The sequence below is a fragment of the Dreissena polymorpha genome, chromosome 6 (assembly GCF_020536995.1).
Source record: "Dreissena polymorpha isolate Duluth1 chromosome 6, UMN_Dpol_1.0, whole genome shotgun sequence".
NCBI lineage: Eukaryota > Metazoa > Mollusca > Bivalvia > Myida > Dreissenidae > Dreissena > Dreissena polymorpha.
Window position 1 is genome coordinate 41,996,458 of NC_068360.1, and position 19,815 is coordinate 42,016,272.

At 34.3% G+C, this 19,815-nt stretch overlaps 3 protein-coding genes and 1 long non-coding RNA gene across 4 annotated transcripts; all 4 read left to right on the forward strand.

Annotated features, from left to right (window-relative positions):
* Nucleotides 1–908: 908 nt before the first annotated feature.
* Nucleotides 909–2,507, forward strand: LOC127835627 (neurotrypsin-like). Its single transcript, XM_052362063.1, has 3 exons — nt 909–1,119; nt 1,965–2,321; nt 2,497–2,507. Exons 1-3 carry the CDS (start codon nt 975–977, stop codon nt 2,505–2,507), a joined length of 513 nt encoding a protein of 170 aa, XP_052218023.1. The 5' UTR covers nt 909–974.
* Nucleotides 2,508–3,663: 1,156 nt separating this feature from the next.
* LOC127834110 (uncharacterized) lies at nt 3,664–5,183 on the forward strand. The gene is made up of 3 exons (XR_008027816.1): nt 3,664–3,790; nt 4,253–4,367; nt 5,050–5,183. It is a non-coding gene; the product is annotated as an uncharacterized LOC127834110 (long non-coding RNA).
* Nucleotides 5,184–6,401: 1,218 nt separating this feature from the next.
* Nucleotides 6,402–9,855, forward strand: LOC127835628 (neurotrypsin-like). The gene is made up of 3 exons (XM_052362064.1): nt 6,402–6,603; nt 8,940–9,290; nt 9,671–9,855. The coding sequence occupies exons 1-3, from the start codon at nt 6,402–6,404 to the stop codon at nt 9,853–9,855; spliced, it is 738 nt and encodes a 245-aa protein (XP_052218024.1).
* A 4,086-nt stretch (nt 9,856–13,941) lies between these two features.
* LOC127834834 (galactoside alpha-(1,2)-fucosyltransferase 1-like) lies at nt 13,942–17,418 on the forward strand. The gene has a single exon (XM_052360895.1). It carries the CDS (start codon nt 13,983–13,985, stop codon nt 14,883–14,885), a length of 903 nt encoding a protein of 300 aa, XP_052216855.1. The 5' UTR covers nt 13,942–13,982; the 3' UTR covers nt 14,886–17,418.
* The last annotated feature ends 2,397 nt before the right edge of the window (nt 17,419–19,815 follow it).

Below are 19,815 nucleotides of genomic sequence, written 5' to 3' on the forward strand. Positions count from 1 at the left end.
AAAAATAAAATAAATAAATACATGTAAATTAATTAATTAAAATTAAAGGCAAAACAAAAAAGTTGTTTGTTTCTAATAATATCTCAAAAATAATGGGTTAGGTAGGTCAGTCTGAACTTTTTGTACAATATTCAAGGTACTGCGCTTGATGAAGGATGTTCAATGATCTTCAAAATTGCTTAGCAACACATGTTTCTTTATAAGTTGAAGTGAATGTAGCATTGTATGAAATTATAATTAAAGGCAGCAAAAAATTATCGAAATATAAACCTGGCCTTCTAAAATAGGGTTTAGGGTTAAGACCAATAAATAACGTTTGGCAGAGTTCATAGAAAACTTGCAAATTATTATGTTGGGCAAAAATACTGGTTAGGTTGTCAATACAGCCTATGGTATTGTTTTTGCTTCGTTTTTTTTTGGAATGATTTGCTCTTTCAGTGCTGGAACCGAATTTTAAAGGCCTTTGCAAACAGTTTGGATCCAGATGAGAAGCCACAGATCGTGGCGTCTCATCAGGATCCAAACTGTTTGCTATTCTGATAGTATTCTTTGAAAAAAAAATCGAAGAAAATGCTAATGTTACAATTTCAGCAGAAAACATTTTAGCAGACGACAAATTTACCAGCATGCAAAGGGTTAAGGTTATTAATCTTATTCCGCAACACATTCTTATAGAAGCATAACCTACAAGTATTTGTCTTTCAATACGTGTTGGTTATCATGGTGAGTTTCAACTAATAATTTTAACGTCTGATTAAAAAGATAAGGACTCTGATTTAAAGTCAATGGAAAGAGCTTTCTGTGATCTTTTTTGAAGCTAATATTGTTAACACATACCTACCTAAATACCTGTTATTGAAATAATTGTTTTAGTGTGTACTGGATAAAAATTATGTTTTCATGTATTTTGTCGCAATTTGACCTACCAGCATGGCATCGCATTCCCGCAGGCAGACAATGATTTCTTTCCCTTGATGGGACGTGGTCCGTACTGGATGAGTGATGTCAAATGTACAGGTCACGAACCGTCCCTAAACAACTCCGTATTCAAAGAGCGACTAGACGAGAAAAATTGCTCAAGCCGAATGCATGCAGCTGTCCTATGTAACAATGAGAATGGTGTGGATTTGTAGTTTGTTGATTGTTGGAGTTCAGGTCCTTCATGATTTTAAATCAATGGAATCCTGTACGAAGATCTTTATTTGTTAGTGTTACTGTGATGGAATTATCATAATGTCTACTCAATTTAGCAAGCAGATTTTTTACAGAACACTGTCATTATGCTCCCCTAAAAAATTTGGGGGGAGCATATAGTCGCCGCTTCGTCTGTCCATCCATCCGTGTGTCCGTCCGTCCGTGCACAATTTTTGTCCGGGCTATTTCTCAGCAATTAATGACCGGAATTCAATGAAACTTTATGGGAAGCTTCACTACCAAGAGGAGATGTGCATATTATCAGCCAGTTCTGGTCGGATGATTTTTTTTACTGAGTTATGTCCCTTTGACATTTTCCATTAACTGTACATATAGTGCAATTCTTGTCCGGGCTATTTCTCAGCAACTAATGACCAGAATTCAATGAAACTCAATGGGAAGCTTCACTACCAAGAGGAGATGTGCATATTATCAGCGGGTTCTGGTCGGATGATTTTCACAGATTTATGGCCCTTTGAAATTTTCTATAAAAAAATTATTGTCCCTCTAACTACTGTGCCCTCAAGATGTTTCCTTTTATCTGAATATATAGTGCAGTATTGTGACAAAAAAAACCTTTGGGGAGCATCACCAGTCTCCAACGGTTTCTTGTTTTACAAAAAGTTATTGAAACGCAAGCATAGCAACAATTGTTTAGTATTTTAATAAGTAATAACTTTTGCAATGCTGGAGTTAAAACTTATTTCTCATATCTAATGAATCTGCATATGAAAGTTTGGAAATTCAACAATTCTTTTGTGTCTGTACAGGAATTGACTACCGAATAGTAAACGACAAGAATCCCAACGTCACGTCAGAGGGAATCGTAGAAATATCGATCTACAAAGTTTGGGGAACAGTCTGTGATGCATCCTGGGACGACTATGACGCCAAGGTTTTCTGCCGCCAGCAGAATTTCCATGATGGATACGCCATCAAGGGAGGCTATTGTGGTGAGAGCAAGGTCAGCCCAATCTTGATGAGCCATCTCAAGTGTGCAGGCACTGAAGCCAGTCTCGACAAGTGCCCACACCGTGGGTTTAACAGCGGAATAGTGGACGGGTCGCTGGGATGGTGGAAGTGTAAATCACACAAGGACAATGCTGGAGTGCTGTGTGTTAACGATTGTAAGTGGAAAAAAATTTGTTTCACATATATCGCTTGTATTTTTATTTTTTGAATTTATTTAAGCAAGTCTCTAGAATAAACAGGTTTAATGTGCGTAAAGTGTTGTCCCTGATTTGCCTGTGCAGTCCGGGGAGGACACTTTTGATGTTAAAATGGATTTTTATTTTACAACAGACATCATTTGAACGAAATAATCCATAACAGCAGAAAGTGTTGTCCTAGATGAGTCTGTGGGGACTGCATAGGCTTGTATCTAGGCAGATACTTTACACACATGTTAAAAGCCCAGTTCTCCCAGGGACTGGTCCTTTTTTATCATTGTTTATCATTCAAAAAATACTTTTTCTTTTATACCTAATGATAAAATATGATATTTCTGCAATAACAGCAGTAAAAATAAACAAATTGTTATTTTCACCGGTGAAAATAACAAATTTTCGGAACTCTTTTTTCTATTTTTAGATTATCATAAATAATTTTATATATATTTTCTATGATCACGAGTGAATTAAAATCGACATTACACCGATTTCAACAAAATTTATTTTTATTTTATGCTTTTCACCGTTTATTTACATTGTAAAACTAAAAGAGTTTAAATGGAGAATTTTGCTGGTATAATGACGTCACTCGTGAAAATATAATTGTCTATCATCACTCCTGAAATAAAGATCTTACACTGACATGAACAAGTATCCTCTATTTCACACTTGTGATGAGCAGGAAATAAATTAAATTATCCAGAGTGGCAAGGGATTATCAGAACAACAATATGATATATGTAAGCAATCATAGCATGAACATTTAATTGGATTCAAATATGTTCGACGAATTTACTCTTGCAAAAGAAATGAAAATTATATTTCACTGTGTTGCACTTATAAACATGAACTGTGTTTGGTGGCAATGTCAATTTTGTGCTTGTCTGTGATAGGAAAGTGACTGTCATGTTGGTATAAAGTGTATTATATAAGTTGCTATGCGCATATATGAAGGACTTTTATAAGATTCCATTGAGAAAACTATACTATGAAAATTTGAGAACGTCTCTCGCTGTGTTGTCCATATTCCTGTTTATAATTCTGAAGAGAAAACATTAATAGTTGTTAAGTGTTGTTCTTGATGTAAAAATATCTTGATTCGCATTCTGCAATTTAGATATCTTAAATTAAAGAGTTTCTCGGATACCAATAACTTTTAGTATATGAATACCTTAACCTCTTTATATGATTTTTGGGAAGCATCCCGTCAAAAAGTGTTGTCCCTGATGAGCCTGGACATGTTAATCTGGAACGACACTTAACTTACATGCATTAAGCCCTGTTTTCCCAGAGCAAGGCTCGTATCTATATGAGGTACAAAAGATTCACGTCCTACCCACAAAACGATGTATTCTTCAACTAGTGAAACTGAGTGGCGAGTACAACTCCTCCATGGGCGCGGTTCTGGTGTACCACAACAATGACTGGTATGCGGTCTGTGATGACAGCTTCAACTCACTTGATGCCCGGGTTGTTTGTCGGTCCCTAGGCTTCATTGATGGGAATGTCAGTCCCGGCTCAGCTTTCGGGAATGTCTCTAGCCCTATAGGTATACTTTCCTGTAGCTGATGTCTTTTGATATGCAATGCTTTCATAAGTGTTTTTTTTATTAATTTGGAATTTTTTACTTGTTTTTATTTTTATTTCTTTTGTTTGCCAATGGTATGAAAAGACATATTTATTTTCAAAATGCCTGCATCAAACATACATAAAAACCATTTTATTAAAGATCTATTGTTATTGTAAAAATAACATTTTTGAAGATTTACGTAACATAATAAGTATATTATTTATTGGAAATATAATAATCATCATTGAAAAAGTTTATCTTAAAAATCGAATATTTCTCTATATATACAACATTTAATGATTCTTATATTTGTAAACAGGCGTGCATTCAAAGCAGTGTAAGGGCGGTGAAAACATTTTCAAAAAATGTTCCATGGAGTTTTGCAGGAAAATATGCATCCGTATATTGCAGCCAAAAGAATATCGTTGATAAAGGTAGGCATCTGGATTAACAAACATGGATGCAAAAAAGATGTTCAAAGGTTCTTATAATAGTTAATGTAGCTTTCTGAAAAGAGCGTCTAATGCACATTGCTCGCTTAAAGGCAGAGAGTGTTTGTATTTATTTATTGGTTGGAAAGTGGAGAAAAGTACACCGGTACTAGTATTTTCTTTTATATATATTGTATGCATTTTCATTCTGGATTAAATGTGTTTGAAACTCCATTAAATGTGAATTCAATGCATGTAACAATATAATATCGATCGTCATGGTCTCAAGATAATATTGATCGCCATGGTCTCAAATACAAATGTGTTATCATTACTAACCCATGTGTTGAAGCATTTATTTTTAAATATTATATTAGAACAAATATTTGGTTTGTTCTCTCAGTTTCATTCTGATTTCCTCAGGAGAGAAGAATGAATAAGTTCTTTATTTCTTGCAACAAAGTTGTACCTGTACCAAAAGCTCTTGTGCATTTAGCGCACTCACGCATAATTATATACCTATGTGTTTTAGGTGGGATAGAGGTTTTCCCATTACATTTCTTTTGGATATTGCTATACATTTTTAATTTGTTATAAAAAAGTGTTTAAAAATTCATAAATTTCATAAGTGAAACAAGTGCACATAACAGGCATTGTTGTACTATTATTCTTTGTCCCGCTGCAGGTTTCCAGGTGCGTATCAACCCAAATTATTGGAAGTCCATGCACAGTTTCCATGGTTACGTGGAGGTGCACGTGGACGGGATTTGGGGCTCTGTGTGTAACCAAAACTGGACTGACAAGAACGCTTTTGTTGCCTGCAAGCAGATGGGCTATGCAGGTATTACATTAAAAAAACAACAGATATTACCACAGAGGAATTTGTGATTTATCTTAACAAATGTCCTGTATTCCGCTTTGGACAATGTCATGCTAGCATTCACAGAAGTAACGATCATTCCAAATAGTACCATGTGCCATACATTGCCAGCCCAGCTCCAACCAGCCTGCACAAACGTGCAACACTGGCCACTATTAAATCTTTCAATGTTTTGTGGTCTTATTGGCAGATTGGGTAGCTCCCGATCAGAGCTCAGGCATGTCTTGGGCTATCCGGCCACATATGACATAAGGCTCATTTTCGCATGACACAGATCTTAGCATATTAGCACAAGAGCAGCATATTTGTAACCCATGTATTTCTGTCAGAGGGCATGCTCACTATTTAATGCGTTACTAATTTTTCCACTTAGATGTTCTATATATGCCATTGTTTTTTGAAAATGCAGAAAATTATTTGTTTCCAGATAAAACAAATTACAATAAAAAAGTAGAAAGTATTTAGAAAATCTCCAAGTCCTGTTTTCCATAGATATGCTTTCCTTTTTACATGAAACATAAATGGTACTTGCTATTTATCCAAGTATTGTCAGCTAAGAAAAGAAGTACAGTTCACCAAATAGTGATAGGTTATATTTCTATACCCCGGTAGGGTGGCATATAGCAGTTGAACTGTCCGTCAGTCAGTCCATCCGTCCGAAAACTTAAACATTGGCCATAACTTTTGCAATATTGAAGCGCACATTTCGAGTGGTGAAAGGTCATCCTTCAAGGTCAAAGGTCAAAAAACAAAATTCAAGGGAAGTAACAAGCTTTAAAGGGAGATAATTTCTATTTTATATCATTTTGCAGGTACAGATCATTTTCACAAGGGAAGTAATATTTTTTTAAAGGATATAATCAAAAACAAATTTTAAGGTCAACGTCATCCTTCAAGGTAAAAAGTCAAAACATACAATCCAAAGGAAGTAATAAGCTATAAAAGGGAGATAATTTCTAATTCTGCCAAATTATATATTGAAATTTTATTTTAAAGCCGCGCAATAGGGGGCATAGTGTTTCTTACAAACACATCTCTTGTTTATTTATATTTCTTAAATTTTAATGACTTTTTACGCTGCTTTCCATATCATGTTCGGTGTATTAAATATTTAAACAATTATCATTTAAAAATATAGTGAGATAATATAAAGCATCATGAAAACCAAGTGTTTTAAACCTTCAAGTGGATACGCCTACAGACCTCCGAAGAACATTTCTAACGTGATCCTGGTGGACAATGTGGGTTGTCGTGGTGACGAGACCTCGCTCCTCAACTGTACATACAACAAGTGGGAGGCCACCACAGGCTGTGATTTCTATGCCGAGCGTGCAGGGGTGTTTTGCTTCAGTGACACAAGTTAGTATTATTCTTATAATGTGACAATACTGTCCTTTTAGACAAGGTTTTTATTATCAGCAGAAAAAATAGAAACAAATAATATTTTCTACGTTCAACTTTACTTATTGTGAAAACATATATTACGAGTAGTTTTTTTATTCAAATGAGCAATTGCAGTTTCATGTCTGTTTCACTGTGCAACTAAAATATTATTTAAAAAAATATGGAAAATAATGATATTTTGATAGACATTAATGTGTATGCTTCCCAGACTTTTTGAAGTTCTAGCCTTCTTAACAAGTTTTACTTAAAACAAATAATACAACGTGCAATCGCCGTAAACGCCACACGAGATAATAGATAATCCATTGATAAGAGATAGTATGATGTGCATATCGAATATTCTTTCCACGTGATGATATTTGCATTTAACAGTCCTTTTCCCGTTGCACACGTCTACAGTATACATTATTCACTATACATGTATATCATGATGATGTTAACCATGTTATTTAATAAAAGCGCGAAATTGTTGCTGTCGTCTGCAATGTCAAGTTCCACCCATGGAAAGCGTGCGTAATGCAACAGACAATGTGCTGTTACCAGAGTCTCTGCTGTTACTAAATACAGACGTACATGCAGTATTTTAGACTGAACAAATGTACATTGGAATAAAAGCACACAATAAAAGAATATTCACCCATTGAAATTATATGGAAACAATATGTGACTTCACGACGTGTATTTATTTTTTACAACATCATTTGACAAGTACGTGCCTAAAAAATAATAAGGGAGGGCGAGGGGGCGGAGAGGGTTACCCATCGCAAGACCCATCCCGTCAAGAACCGGGGCGTCTGCAAACATTCTTGTGGAAGGCTCTGACATTGTATACCTTAACTGCCAGTTCATGAAAATAAATAAAAACAGATATGAAAGTAATGAAATTAATCATTTGATTCAAGATGGAAAATATTTTATTTAGACGTGGTTTGTGCGATAATTCATTACAATAATTTTGATACCAATAAATATGTGATAATACTTATGTAGTTGTTCATTATTTCATAACCTCACACACAAAGCGGCATGTACACTCATTTATAGAGCAAATAAGCTTATGATGTGGTCGTCATCGTTACGCTGAAATTCGGCTACTTGTTTTTTTTTCCTTGGATCCAACCTAGAAATGTAATTACCAAATGCCGTCCTTATAACGTATACTATATTGTGAGAAATTGTGTGATTTTGAATTAAAACTTAAGAATTGATAAGCATTTTTCTGCAGTTCATCGGTTTAAGAACTGTTGGGTCTTGAAAATAACGCCTTATTTGAATACATGTTGACGGCGTTTATGAATAAATCAGGTGTTATTTTCCATACAAACAATGACGTAATTTTAGTTTTGACTAATGAAAAGCAATGTCGTTCAATTTCAGGATCTGACAACCTGTTAAACAAAAAGTAGTGCGGTCATTAATATGTATTTGTTAATTTGCAAACTTATTGAGTTCATCGGGAAACAAAACACTGTTAACATGAGCGGCTTATCAAATAAGAAGGCAGCATTTATGTGAAAATGCGAACAGCTTTAATTAGAAATACATTTTGAATTATGTTTTAGGATGTGTACAGTTTTTCTCCATACACTTCGTAAATATGTATGCTTTCTTGGAAACAATACTGTATAAGATCTTTGAATGAGTAAATTTAAATTACTTTCTTCGTAAAGATTACAAAACTATCATTGAATGAAAAATGTAAAGTTATGTCTTCATAAAGAATAGAGGAGATCTTTAAAAGAAAAATGATAAGTATACGATTTTCATAGAGAACGCAGGAATATCAATACGTGAGGAAATTTAAAGTAATATCTTAATGGAGTATGCAGGAATATATTTGAATGAGGTTATGTAAAATAATATCTGCCTGGAGAATGTAGGAATATCTTCCAATTTGAAAAAGGAAAGTAACATCTGCACGGAGAATGCACTAAAAACGGTGAATGAGAACATGTAAATTAATATCTACATTGAGAATTCATATCGATAATGGAATGAGAAAATTTTAGATACAACCTTCATGAAAAAAAAATCATTTGCGCCTCGCTCCGGGAAAATAGGGCTTAAGGTATGTGCATAAATGGTCTTACATCCAGATTAGCCTTTGCATTCAGTACAGGCATGTAAGATGCCACACTTTCCTCCTAGACAGGACTGTCGTTCAAAAAGACTTTCTTTAAACAAAAAACAACAACATAAAAACTGAAAATGTTATCCCTGATTAGCCTGCACATGGTTAAAGCCCCGTTTTCCCAGAGCGCTCATCATTTGTATTGACCTCTTTATTGTAGATGGCCTCAAGTACCGGCTAGGCAGAGGTGAGACTAAGCCCAGCCGGGTGGAGATCATGTACAACAGGGTCTGGGGCTCCATTTGCGACTGGCTCTGGGATTCTCGGGACGCGCGCGTCTTCTACCGAACCATTGGCTTCGAGGACGGGCTGGAGGTGGTGGGCGCTAGATACGGGCAGGTGGAGGGGCCGCTTTGGTTCACGCGGGTCAGCTGTGACGGATACGAGGATAGCCTGCTGCAGTGTCGCCATACAGGCTTCAACAGCTCCAGCGAGATGGAGGGGGTCTACGCGAGCCTGTGCAGAAAGAGTTCTTATGATGCATCCGCAAGATGCTTTGATAAGAAGCTGGGTAGGAAAATTATTAGATATCAGCGTAGTTAGTTCCGTGGATGTTTTGGCACGATTTATGGGTCAGTGTTTTGTGTTGCAAAATACGAATTTCGATTTTTATTGTATTTATTTTAAATATTTAATAACTGATTATCATTTTATTTTATTTTTAGATTTTTAACTATTTTTTTATCAATTTTAATATAATCTGAGGACATTTGTCCTTTACACGCCATTTTCTGTATCTTTGTTTGTTTGTTTTTTTTTAAATGCAAATTAGCAAGATATAAATCCAAATGTGAAATTTATAATATTTGGAAAAAAGTTACACTGGATTTCACAAACAACGCGTTTACATAATGATTGATTATCACATCGAATAAATATGTTAATTATCAGAGTTGACGAATGTGCGCCTTGTAAACATTGAGGGAGACCCAACATATGGCCGCGTGGAGGTGTATCTAGCAGGCGCGGGGGAATGGGGCACAGTCTGCGATGATTACTGGGACGATGTGGACGCCACTGTCGTCTGTCAGTTTCTCAGATTTGGAGTAGGACACGGCGTTCAGGGTGAGATATAGAAAACTTAAGAAAATCTTAATATTGAAATATTGAAAGATCCATTTTAGCAAACCACATTTATTTTATTCACAATGTATGACATATGTGATACGAGATAAAGGAGGGTATACTTGAATTCCCTTGGAGGCCTCTCCGTCTGTTTGCCTGTCTGTCAATCTGTCTGTTTGTCTTTAGGCAGACATTTTACCACAGGATGTCTTTACATTTCAACGTACATGTGCAAAATGCTAACTTACGTAGATTGTTATTTATGACGTTAAGGTATGCATAAAGGATTTTTTTTTGTCTTTCTTTGAAGTTAACACAACTTTATCCAAGTTTTTAATTTGAATTTCTTAAAATTATTATTGTTACTATAGACCCTATAAGCAACAAAATACATCTCTGAAACTAAAATGTCGCGGTGTGTTTCCCAAAGTTAAAGACTCGGAGTGCTAACACATTTGAGAAAATAAGGTTAACATCAAGAAAGGAACCCCTGATCAATAGTATATAGTTTTATCACATGATATACCCTGTTTCCCATGTAATACAACAATTACATATTTTTTATTACACATGTGTAATACAACATTTTTAAGCGTTTTCATTGGCTTAGTTTTCGTTTATTGACCAATCGCATTTTGTTATTTTGCTGAAATGACGTTGCAACGTCAAATGACGTCACGAAATGTAAACAACATTCGGGATTAATCATTATGTTTGCGTAAATATTTATTTAATTTGCTCATTTAAAAGCATGTGATAAAAAAGATCTGACACTCGTTGTCATATCATACCATATTTTATTAAACTCGTCCAAAGGCTCGCTTACTAACAAAATTCCTGAACTCGTTTAATAAAATATGGTATGATATGACAACTCGTGCCAGATCCTATATATCTATATTAGAAAACAGCACTTTACTCTCGTGTTACAAATAACATAGCAGATAAATCACATTTTATAAAGATGTATTTTACAAAACCATTCAAAAATAAACTTCATAATGGTTGTAGAAGAAAGCATTCTATTTATTCGAACATTCATGAAAACGCGAGTACTGCACAATACGCATTACCTATGTACCCAGTATTCTTTTTGTATTAAAGAGTCACGTGATGAAACAAACTAAAACGAAAACAACAGATGGGTAGATCTACCCTTTTTTTTTTAAATACTATGTATTTCATTATGTATATACGTCGCTTGTATTAATGCGCTACATGATCATATACTGCGTTCTTTTAAAAGTTTGAAAATAAAAATGAAAATGGGTCTTTCTTAAAGCTGTGACCAATGCCCGTTCAAACAGTTAATGCATTATTGAGTTGCTTGCGGTAATCGGACTTTCGTTGTCTTGATAATCGGTGTCGTTTTTCGACAATATCGGATCTGTCAAGTATAACAGTATTATATCAAATACCGGTACGTCATTTTTTTGTTATTCAAACAGCTGCTGTTGCGTGTTCCCGTGTACAGTTTCCATGGTATAATATCAATCGGTGTAGTAATCCAGGGTCTCTGTCAGGTCAAGTTTACCACAGACTTCTCATGATTGACACTGAACGAATATTATAACGCTTATAATATTTATAAGTTCATTTTACATGTTTGTTTGAAAGACATAAGTTCGTAGTTCATTTTTAGCTCTTCTTAGCCGAAGGCCTGAAGAGCTTATGTCATAGCTTTTTTCTCAAATTCAAGGGGAGATAATTCTGGACATTTTCGATAGGGTTTGACACATCATTCAGATAAAGACACTGTGCAAGTTGGGAAATGATTGGATGAAAACTGTGGACTTTATTGCGTAAACAAGCCTTATTTCACAATTTTCTCAAATTCAAGGGGAGATAATTCTGGACTTTTTGCTCTTATGTAACCCATTTTCGATACGGTTCGAGTCCTCATTAATATAAAGACACTGAACAAGTTTGAAAAGAATCGGATGAAAACTGTGGACTTTATCACGTAAACAAGAAAAAGTCTAACGCACGGACGGACGGACGACGAAAACCACGCTATGACAATCTCTAAATCATACAGTCTCTAAAAGTTCCACGTAGTCTCACTCCTACTTTACGGCTGCGAAACCTGGATGCTTCACGCGGACAAAGAATGCAGGATTCCTGGCATTTGAACAAACAAGAATGATCAACATTTCGTTAATAGAGTACAAGGCCAACGAGTACGCACAGCACACGAGAACAAGAGCCCCCCCCCCCCCCCACTCCCGTGGCGACCGTCAAACGACGAAAGTTGGCTTGGTTATGACACGTCGCCAGACTTGACTCAATCTGCAAAAGGCTATGCTCCATGGCATGCTAGACCATGCTTTATTCCATTACAAAACAGTCCAAATTATAACATGTTTGAATAATTTACATTGGAATGTCAACCAAGGTAAAAGTTAAAATAAGATGTTTATTATGATCATTATTATCAAGATTGGCCGTATTACTATTTTGTTTTCGAATATATAAAATTACAAGCCTTTTTGGAAGTAGACTGTAAGTCTCCGCTGATCAGTTCCTCTAAAATTATATGTTCGTTCGTTCTTTTTATCGTAAGTTTTTTTGCCGCCGCTACCTTCAGTTCAAGTGATTAAACGGTACGAATCCAATATATCTTTAGTCTATCAGAGAAAATTGGCTGGATCTTGTAACGACTCACGCCGAACTAGCATGACCATTGGGAATATTTTAAACGTTAAACCCGCGGTATATTTTAGAGAAAATTACAAAGAACAGAGGGATTCGTCCGGCTTTACTGAAATCATTTTTTATGTCATTCATAGGGGTGTCGTCTTATAAGGATATGTTATTGAATTTATGAAGATGTAAAACAATTAAAATGTATACAAAGTCATACGCGGTTTACAGCGACTTTTCAGTACCTTTGTTTTATATTATCGCAACGAATCATACTGCGCCTTAAACACACAACGGGACAGGTTTGCCAGTTTTTAATAAATAACAAAAGATGATCCAACCGTTCAGTGTTAAACATAATGACATAATGTGAATCTGTGACACGGCTCTATTCAATGTAATCAATATATTAAACCCGGTGTACGTATCGACTTACTACTTTGATGAATGACTATCGACAGCGTGTTCAAATGCATTATTTTGCACGTTACATGAGCACGGTAAGGAGACTTGCCTGGGCCACCTTATATGAAGGCAAACACTTTGTATACGATGACTTTTAGGGGTGGTCAAATGCAGTAATTTTATTAATCTCATTAATACTTGACTTCTCTATTTTGTTGTTTATTGTGATATCTTTTTTTTAAATGGTGTTTTGAAAATCAACCATTACCTGGAGGAGGTATACGTTGATTTTTGGCATACATATCGACTGAGTTTTAGAAAGAACAAATATGTTTTTATTGCTTATTTTCAACTTTAACCACAAACACAAACATAACTGACTTTTAACTAGTAACGGAAATAATATCGTGTTTATGTTGACGTGAATATTAACGTGATAAGATTTACGTCAGCATATATTTTTCATGATACAATTCACGTCTGTAAAATTGCATGAGACCTTACGCAACAAGTATGTAAGTAGCTCGACACATAACTGTTCAAAGCAATTATAATCGCGAAACTAATGTGGTACTCGTACGACAGTTCTATGTCACCATACTATGGTAATATAATATACTCACTATTATTCAGTAAGATTGTAATGACACATGGCGATACAATAAATTGGTGATGTAATCCTTTTGTGTGCTTACCGTGATTTAAAACGCAATGCAAATGCCAGATATATAATTGTATGGTCTATGCGCATAGCGTCTAAGGTTGCTTAAAACGGTGTGTCGTGATTTTGTGAACAAATCATGGCGGCTTAAAAGCAGGCAAATACGGGATATTTGGCAAATACGAAAATTTACAAAAAAGCTTTATACGATGGCACGGATATGTAAGTTTCTGGTTCATTTATTTATTATTTAGTTTGATTCGTTATAATTTACGCGAACATCCTTTTTGGGGCTATCAAAATTTATGGTTTAAAATATTCATTACAGGTTCATCAAAAAGAAAAACTCTCTGTCTGGGCGTCCTGGTGCTTTCCATCCTGCAGATGTTAGTGTACTTTATTTCTACACGTCATATAGGCAATGTACACATGCAGAGCGGCATACAGTCCACACGATACGGTGACCATTTACCCATGCGGAACGGAACGTTGAGTATTGCTATTTACGGTCGACTTGGAAATCAGATGTTTGGGTACGCTTCCATCCTCGGACTGGCTTACACGATGAATTTAAGCAATATTGTTATAGATCATTTAGATGGCGGTGATGACCTGTTATCATCGTTTCAACTTTCCAACAAGATGGTATCTTTCTGTCCAATACCGCTCAATGCCAAACATGTGGATGAAATGCGATGCTGTGCTTTTGACGAAAGACTTACCATGTTCAGTAATAAAGAGGATATTAATGTTATCGGATACCTATTGTCCTGGAAATATTTTTATAATATTGACAAACATATCAGAAAGGAATTTACTTTTGTTACAAGTATACTGTCTAAGGCCAAACAAATTAAACTTGACATCGCTTCAATGTTTAACGACACATCAATATTTAAAAACCGCACATACATCGGTGTACACATTCGAAGAGGAGACTTCCTCCTGGAATCGAAAATTAAATTCGGTCATTATCCTGTTTCGAAGGACTATATTATTCACGCAATACAACTGTGCACTAAAATGTTTGGAGAAGACATAATATTCGTATTTTGTTCTGACGGCATAAAGTGGGTAAAACGTAACTTTTCAATCTTCACCAACAAGTGGAAAATGGCGTTTGTCGAGGATAACCCTGCCGCTGTTGATATGGCCGTTTTGAGTTTGTGCGACCATACCATAGTAACAACAGGTTCTTTTGGCTGGTGGGCGGCCTGGCTGGCGGGAGGGAAAACTATCATTTCTAAACAGAAGGCAATTAATGGATCTTACCTTAGTAGTCAATTTGCATATCCGGATTACTTTTATCCAGATTGGATAATCATCGAATGACTGTGTTGGTAATGCATGTATTGACTGGACAAGTGCCCAAATTACTTTATTGCTGCCTTTTACTGGTTATGAATTTTGCATTTGCTTGTTAAAAACAATATCACCTTTCACGATCAGTTGTATAAACTAGATTGATTCATAGGTTATCAAGTTTGTGAAACTTAGATACAATATTTTTTATGATTCTATATTAATTTGAATGTTTACTTATATTTCTGTATTTACGTATATCCAGGATTATTGCTTTTCATGAAGAAATCTTAATACGTATTATTGTGCAATCAAATTATTTTTTTATAGAAAAGGTAGAAATCCATTTTTATCTCCTTTTTATCACAAATTATTCAAAGCATTATAAATCAATATGTGAAATAAATAATAATTTGTTTGAATAATGTGTATGCTTATGGTGGGAGTATGTGTGTGCATGTATGTAAGAGTATGTGTGTGTTGGTATATGTGGATGTGCATGCGCATGGAAGTTTATCTTAAGATCTTAAGCAGGCTTGTCATGAAAAGAACGAATTGCATGCATTGATTGTATTCCTAATGTCCTATATTTATTCCATTTGTTCGCTTCTGCCGGTTAATTAACCCTGCCCCAAAACAGATTTAAATCAGAATTATCAGCATTGATGTACCAATTCGGTCTTTTCGTAACTAAGAAGTTGTTTCCCATTCGGGTAGGTATCACGAGTATTCCGGGTAAAGTGAATGTAACAGCTGTAATATTAATCTTAATGTTTTTAAAGTGAATGTAACAGCTGTATTATTAATCTTAAACATATAGGCTTCGTATTTTTACTTATCGGGATATTGGATATGAACTGTTGAAATATTAACGAAAAATCTTACATTTTACCGGGACATACATTGCTTTTCAATAACAGCGCAACTATAATGGTTATAATCATTCTTGAAACATTTAAATGTAGCACTACGATATTCTGTGTTTATTTGAATAAATAAAATAACGTGCATATTTTTACGTACCAAAAAACTATAATCTATAGTAACAATCAAATATAAGATAATTTTACCTTGCATATTTAATACATATTGTGTATTTTTCATTAAACATTGAAATAAACATTGCAGAAAAGTGTCGATATTGCTTATATTCGTCCATATCCGCACTTTTCGGTCATATCCGCGGATATGAGTCATATACACATTTTAGACGGACCGCTTTTTACCCGGGATACTCGTGATACCTACCCGAATGGGAGACAACTTCTTAGTTACGAAAATCCCGAATAGCGAAACACTTCAAAGGGTTGTGTGTGGATGTAAAAATGCACAGGCGTAATATGCTTATTTTGTAAAGTATCCTAACTTTTACGAAGCCCATATACATACACGTAAATTAATAATTAAAATTGCAGCTGTAGAACTACGAGTGACGAGTATGTTCGTAACTTAAAGTTTAAATCAAAATTATATTAAGATATAATTATCAGATACATATGAATAAATGCACATCATTATATCAAGTTTAATTGTTACATCTTAAAAGCATGTTCTTAATTTTTCATGATACAATTAATTGTGAAGAATAGCGTATAATCACTTTTATAAATTAAAAGTAACAAAATAAATAAAGCTATACTTATGGTTGTTATTACTTTGATATAAAGCATATCATCTTTTGATAAAATACTTGAATAAGTTCATAAAATGGATATTGGATCGAAAACTTTACACTGCCTGAACCTCATACGGCCACCCAACAAAGGCCAATCTTATAACTTAAAAATACTTATTGAAAGCAAGGGGCTCTGTTTTCATTGCTTGACCTATTCCTACTATTCCTACTAGCTTTTATTTACAAATACGCATATTTTCTTTAAAAAAAATAAAGCAAAACATCTGTCTGATTATTATTCTATTTTCGAAAGGATGTTTTCTTTGTGATTGTTTCTCAATGTTGTGCATTTATTATGTTTTTGTCGTTTTGTTTGCTGATAATTTGTGACGACTAGAAATTATATGATTCTCGATTTTATGTAAGAATACGGCGAATTTTATACTTCTCCTGGTGTATTGCAATCGGAACGATTTTCAGTGTTGATATTTAGCTGTGCAACATGTTACAAAACTACTCGCATCTGAACAAGTAACCTGATAATGCAGTTGGGAATCACTTGCTGGCTTCCTATGTTATAAAATTACTTATTCTAGTAAATTCATATGAGCCCGTTTGATCCCAACTGCATGTAACTGCAAAATATCACGAAATAAATTATACATAAACATCAATTTATTTAATGGATAAACATGTACCTCCGTTAATTTGTATTGAATGAGTTTTTGTCAGAGTACAATTTAATGCAATTACTATTGTCTTACTTTTTTATGAGTATAGTGTACCAAAGGTCCGATGATACAGCTGGAAAATTGGTTTATTAAAGTAACGATATGCAACAATTTGAATTTATAATGTCCGTTTAACACTTTAATTGATATTATTTGTAAGATACTTCTCTCTGTAGCAGTGTTGCAAAACTATATTTCTGATATTTCATCTTGATACTCTTAAAGGTATCTTATCACGCTTTGGTAAATTGACAAAATTGAAAAAAGTTGTTTCAGATTCGCAAATTTTCGTTTTAGTTATGATATTTGTGAGGAAACAGTAATACTGAACATTTACCATGGTCTAATATAGCCATTATATGCATCTTTTGACGATTTTAAAACCTAAAAATTATAAAGCGTTGCAACGCGAAACGATTGAATAATTTGGAGAGTTCTGTTTTTGTCGTTAAATTTTGTGAAACTACGAAGATTGCTTATATAAGGTATAAAATACGTTAAGTATGTGTACACGGCGGAATAGCTCAGTAGGTAAAAGCGTTTTTACTTCAGGACTCTGGCAGGACTCCAGGGGTCACTGGTTCGAAACCTGGTCCGGGCAATGTTCTTTTCCTTTTTTTAATTTTATTCTTGATTTTTTACTGGAGCTTTTACGATCCAATGTTTACATTTATCGATATAAAGCATTTAATGAATATGTTCAAAAATGCCAAAATCTGTGAAAAGGCCCCTTTAACATGCGGTCTACTCGATTTAGGCATTAACGGTTTGCAATCAATTGCAAATTAGCTTAGTTTTGTAGAAAATCGTTTATATTGCTTTGAAAAAGATTTTTTGGTGAACGCCTGTTAAGGCAAAACTCCATATTGGAAATAAAGCATCGCGAACGACATTATTGTGGTTTGTGCCAAGCTAATTATCTTTGTACAAGCCGGGTACAAGGCTGTGCATTTGCAACTCTTGGTCGTTTCTTGATTTAAAGGGGCCGTCCAACAGATTTCACGTTTTGGTAAATTGACAAAAAATTAAAAATAGTTGTTTCATATTCGCAAATTTTCGTTGTAGTTATGATATTTTTGAGGAAATAGTAATACTGACCATTTACCATTCTCTAAAATATCTATTATATGCATATTTTGATAATTTAAAAACCTGAAAATTATTATGCGTCGTGCGACGCGAAACGATTGAATAATATGGAAAGTTTTGTTGTTGTCGTTTTATTTTGGGACACTACGAGGATTGCTTATATAGGTAAAAAAAGACGTCCACTCTAATCAAAAGCATGGATGGTCGAGTGGTCTCGGCGGTAGACTTTTTACTAGACTCCAGGGGTCAGTGATTCAAGCCCTGTTGAGGGTCACTTTTTTCCTTTTTTTTTAAATTGTATTCTTGTTTTTTTTACTGGAGATTTGTAGTTCAAATGTTTAAATTTATCAATATAAAGCATTTATGACAAGCTTCAATGCATGACAAAATCTAATGGTCGGCCCCTTTAATTTCAAGGTCGATACATTATCAAATAATGACAGATACTTACACGTAAACATAGACTTTGGATGTCTAAAACGTATTGGAAAATTGGTAATAACGACATTATAAGTCGTAATTAACAGATGTAATAAGATAAGGTATATTCATTTCAAAATTATTTTGAAACAAATGACAATCTTATTCAAATAAAACTGTAATTAAATGATACAAATGTATAATAAAAGACAGTTGTTACTATTTTTTCATTATTTTTAATTTTATACGTTGCACAAGGACGTCTTCATACACACATAAACGTCGAATGGATTAAATAGGTTATGGTTATAGTAATATTTTTATTGATTAGGTGTAACAGTGCCCAACGTGAAACTTGAAGCACCTATTACAATGTTTACTTGTTTAAAGGACGATGTAATTTCGTTAGCTGATGTATATACCGACCTCGTATAATGTATTTTCCTGTTGCATCATTCAGACATGAATACAGTCATGTTGTATTTTCAATCTGCCATTCGAGTTCATATTTACCGCTTATTATTCACTTAACTAATATTCAATATGTTGTAAGAACACTTTTTTACTAAATGCATGCAAACTTTACACACTTAACTTACTTTTGGAATTAAATGCCTTTTTGAAACAAATGAATTGATCAATTTATATGTACAATCTGACATATACAATGTGTTCACTGTGAAACGTGATTAATGCTTATAATTGCATGGTCCTGTTCTTCTACGCATTGTATTATAAATGTCATTATATGTACTTTTTGTTGACTAAAAGTCACACTAACTTATATGTGTAATGGTGTATTGATATAAACCTCATGGGGTATGAGTAAAATATTTGGAAACAATATTAGTTATTGATATGTTATTCTTTGTTTAAAGTTGTCTCTAACTACAGCAGAGGCTGTACGATATTAACTTTCGAGCATCGAATTCTAAGTTTTATTCGACACAAATCAACACAGTCTATGTGAAAGGGTATATTACTAATCAACACACTCTCTGTGAAAGGGTATGTTACAAAACAACACAGTCTTTGTAAAATTTATGTTAATAATCAACACAGTCTAAATGAAAGTGTATGTTACAAATCAACGCAGTCTATCGGA

Coding starts and splice junctions, on each gene's coding strand:
- LOC127835627 (XM_052362063.1), top strand. CDS start 975: ATGGGACGTGGTCCGTACTGGATGAGTGATGTCAAATGTACAGGTCAC. Junction 1,120..1,964: donor CCTATGTAACAATGAGAATG/GTGTGGATTTGT, acceptor GTGTCTGTACAG/GAATTGACTACCGAATAGTA.
- LOC127835628 (XM_052362064.1), top strand. CDS start 6,402: ATGAAAACCAAGTGTTTTAAACCTTCAAGTGGATACGCCTACAGACCT. Junction 6,604..8,939: donor GTTTTGCTTCAGTGACACAA/GTTAGTATTATT, acceptor TCTTTATTGTAG/ATGGCCTCAAGTACCGGCTA. Junction 9,291..9,670: donor ATGCTTTGATAAGAAGCTGG/GTAGGAAAATTA, acceptor GTTAATTATCAG/AGTTGACGAATGTGCGCCTT.
- LOC127834834 (XM_052360895.1), top strand. CDS start 13,983: ATGCAGAGCGGCATACAGTCCACACGATACGGTGACCATTTACCCATG.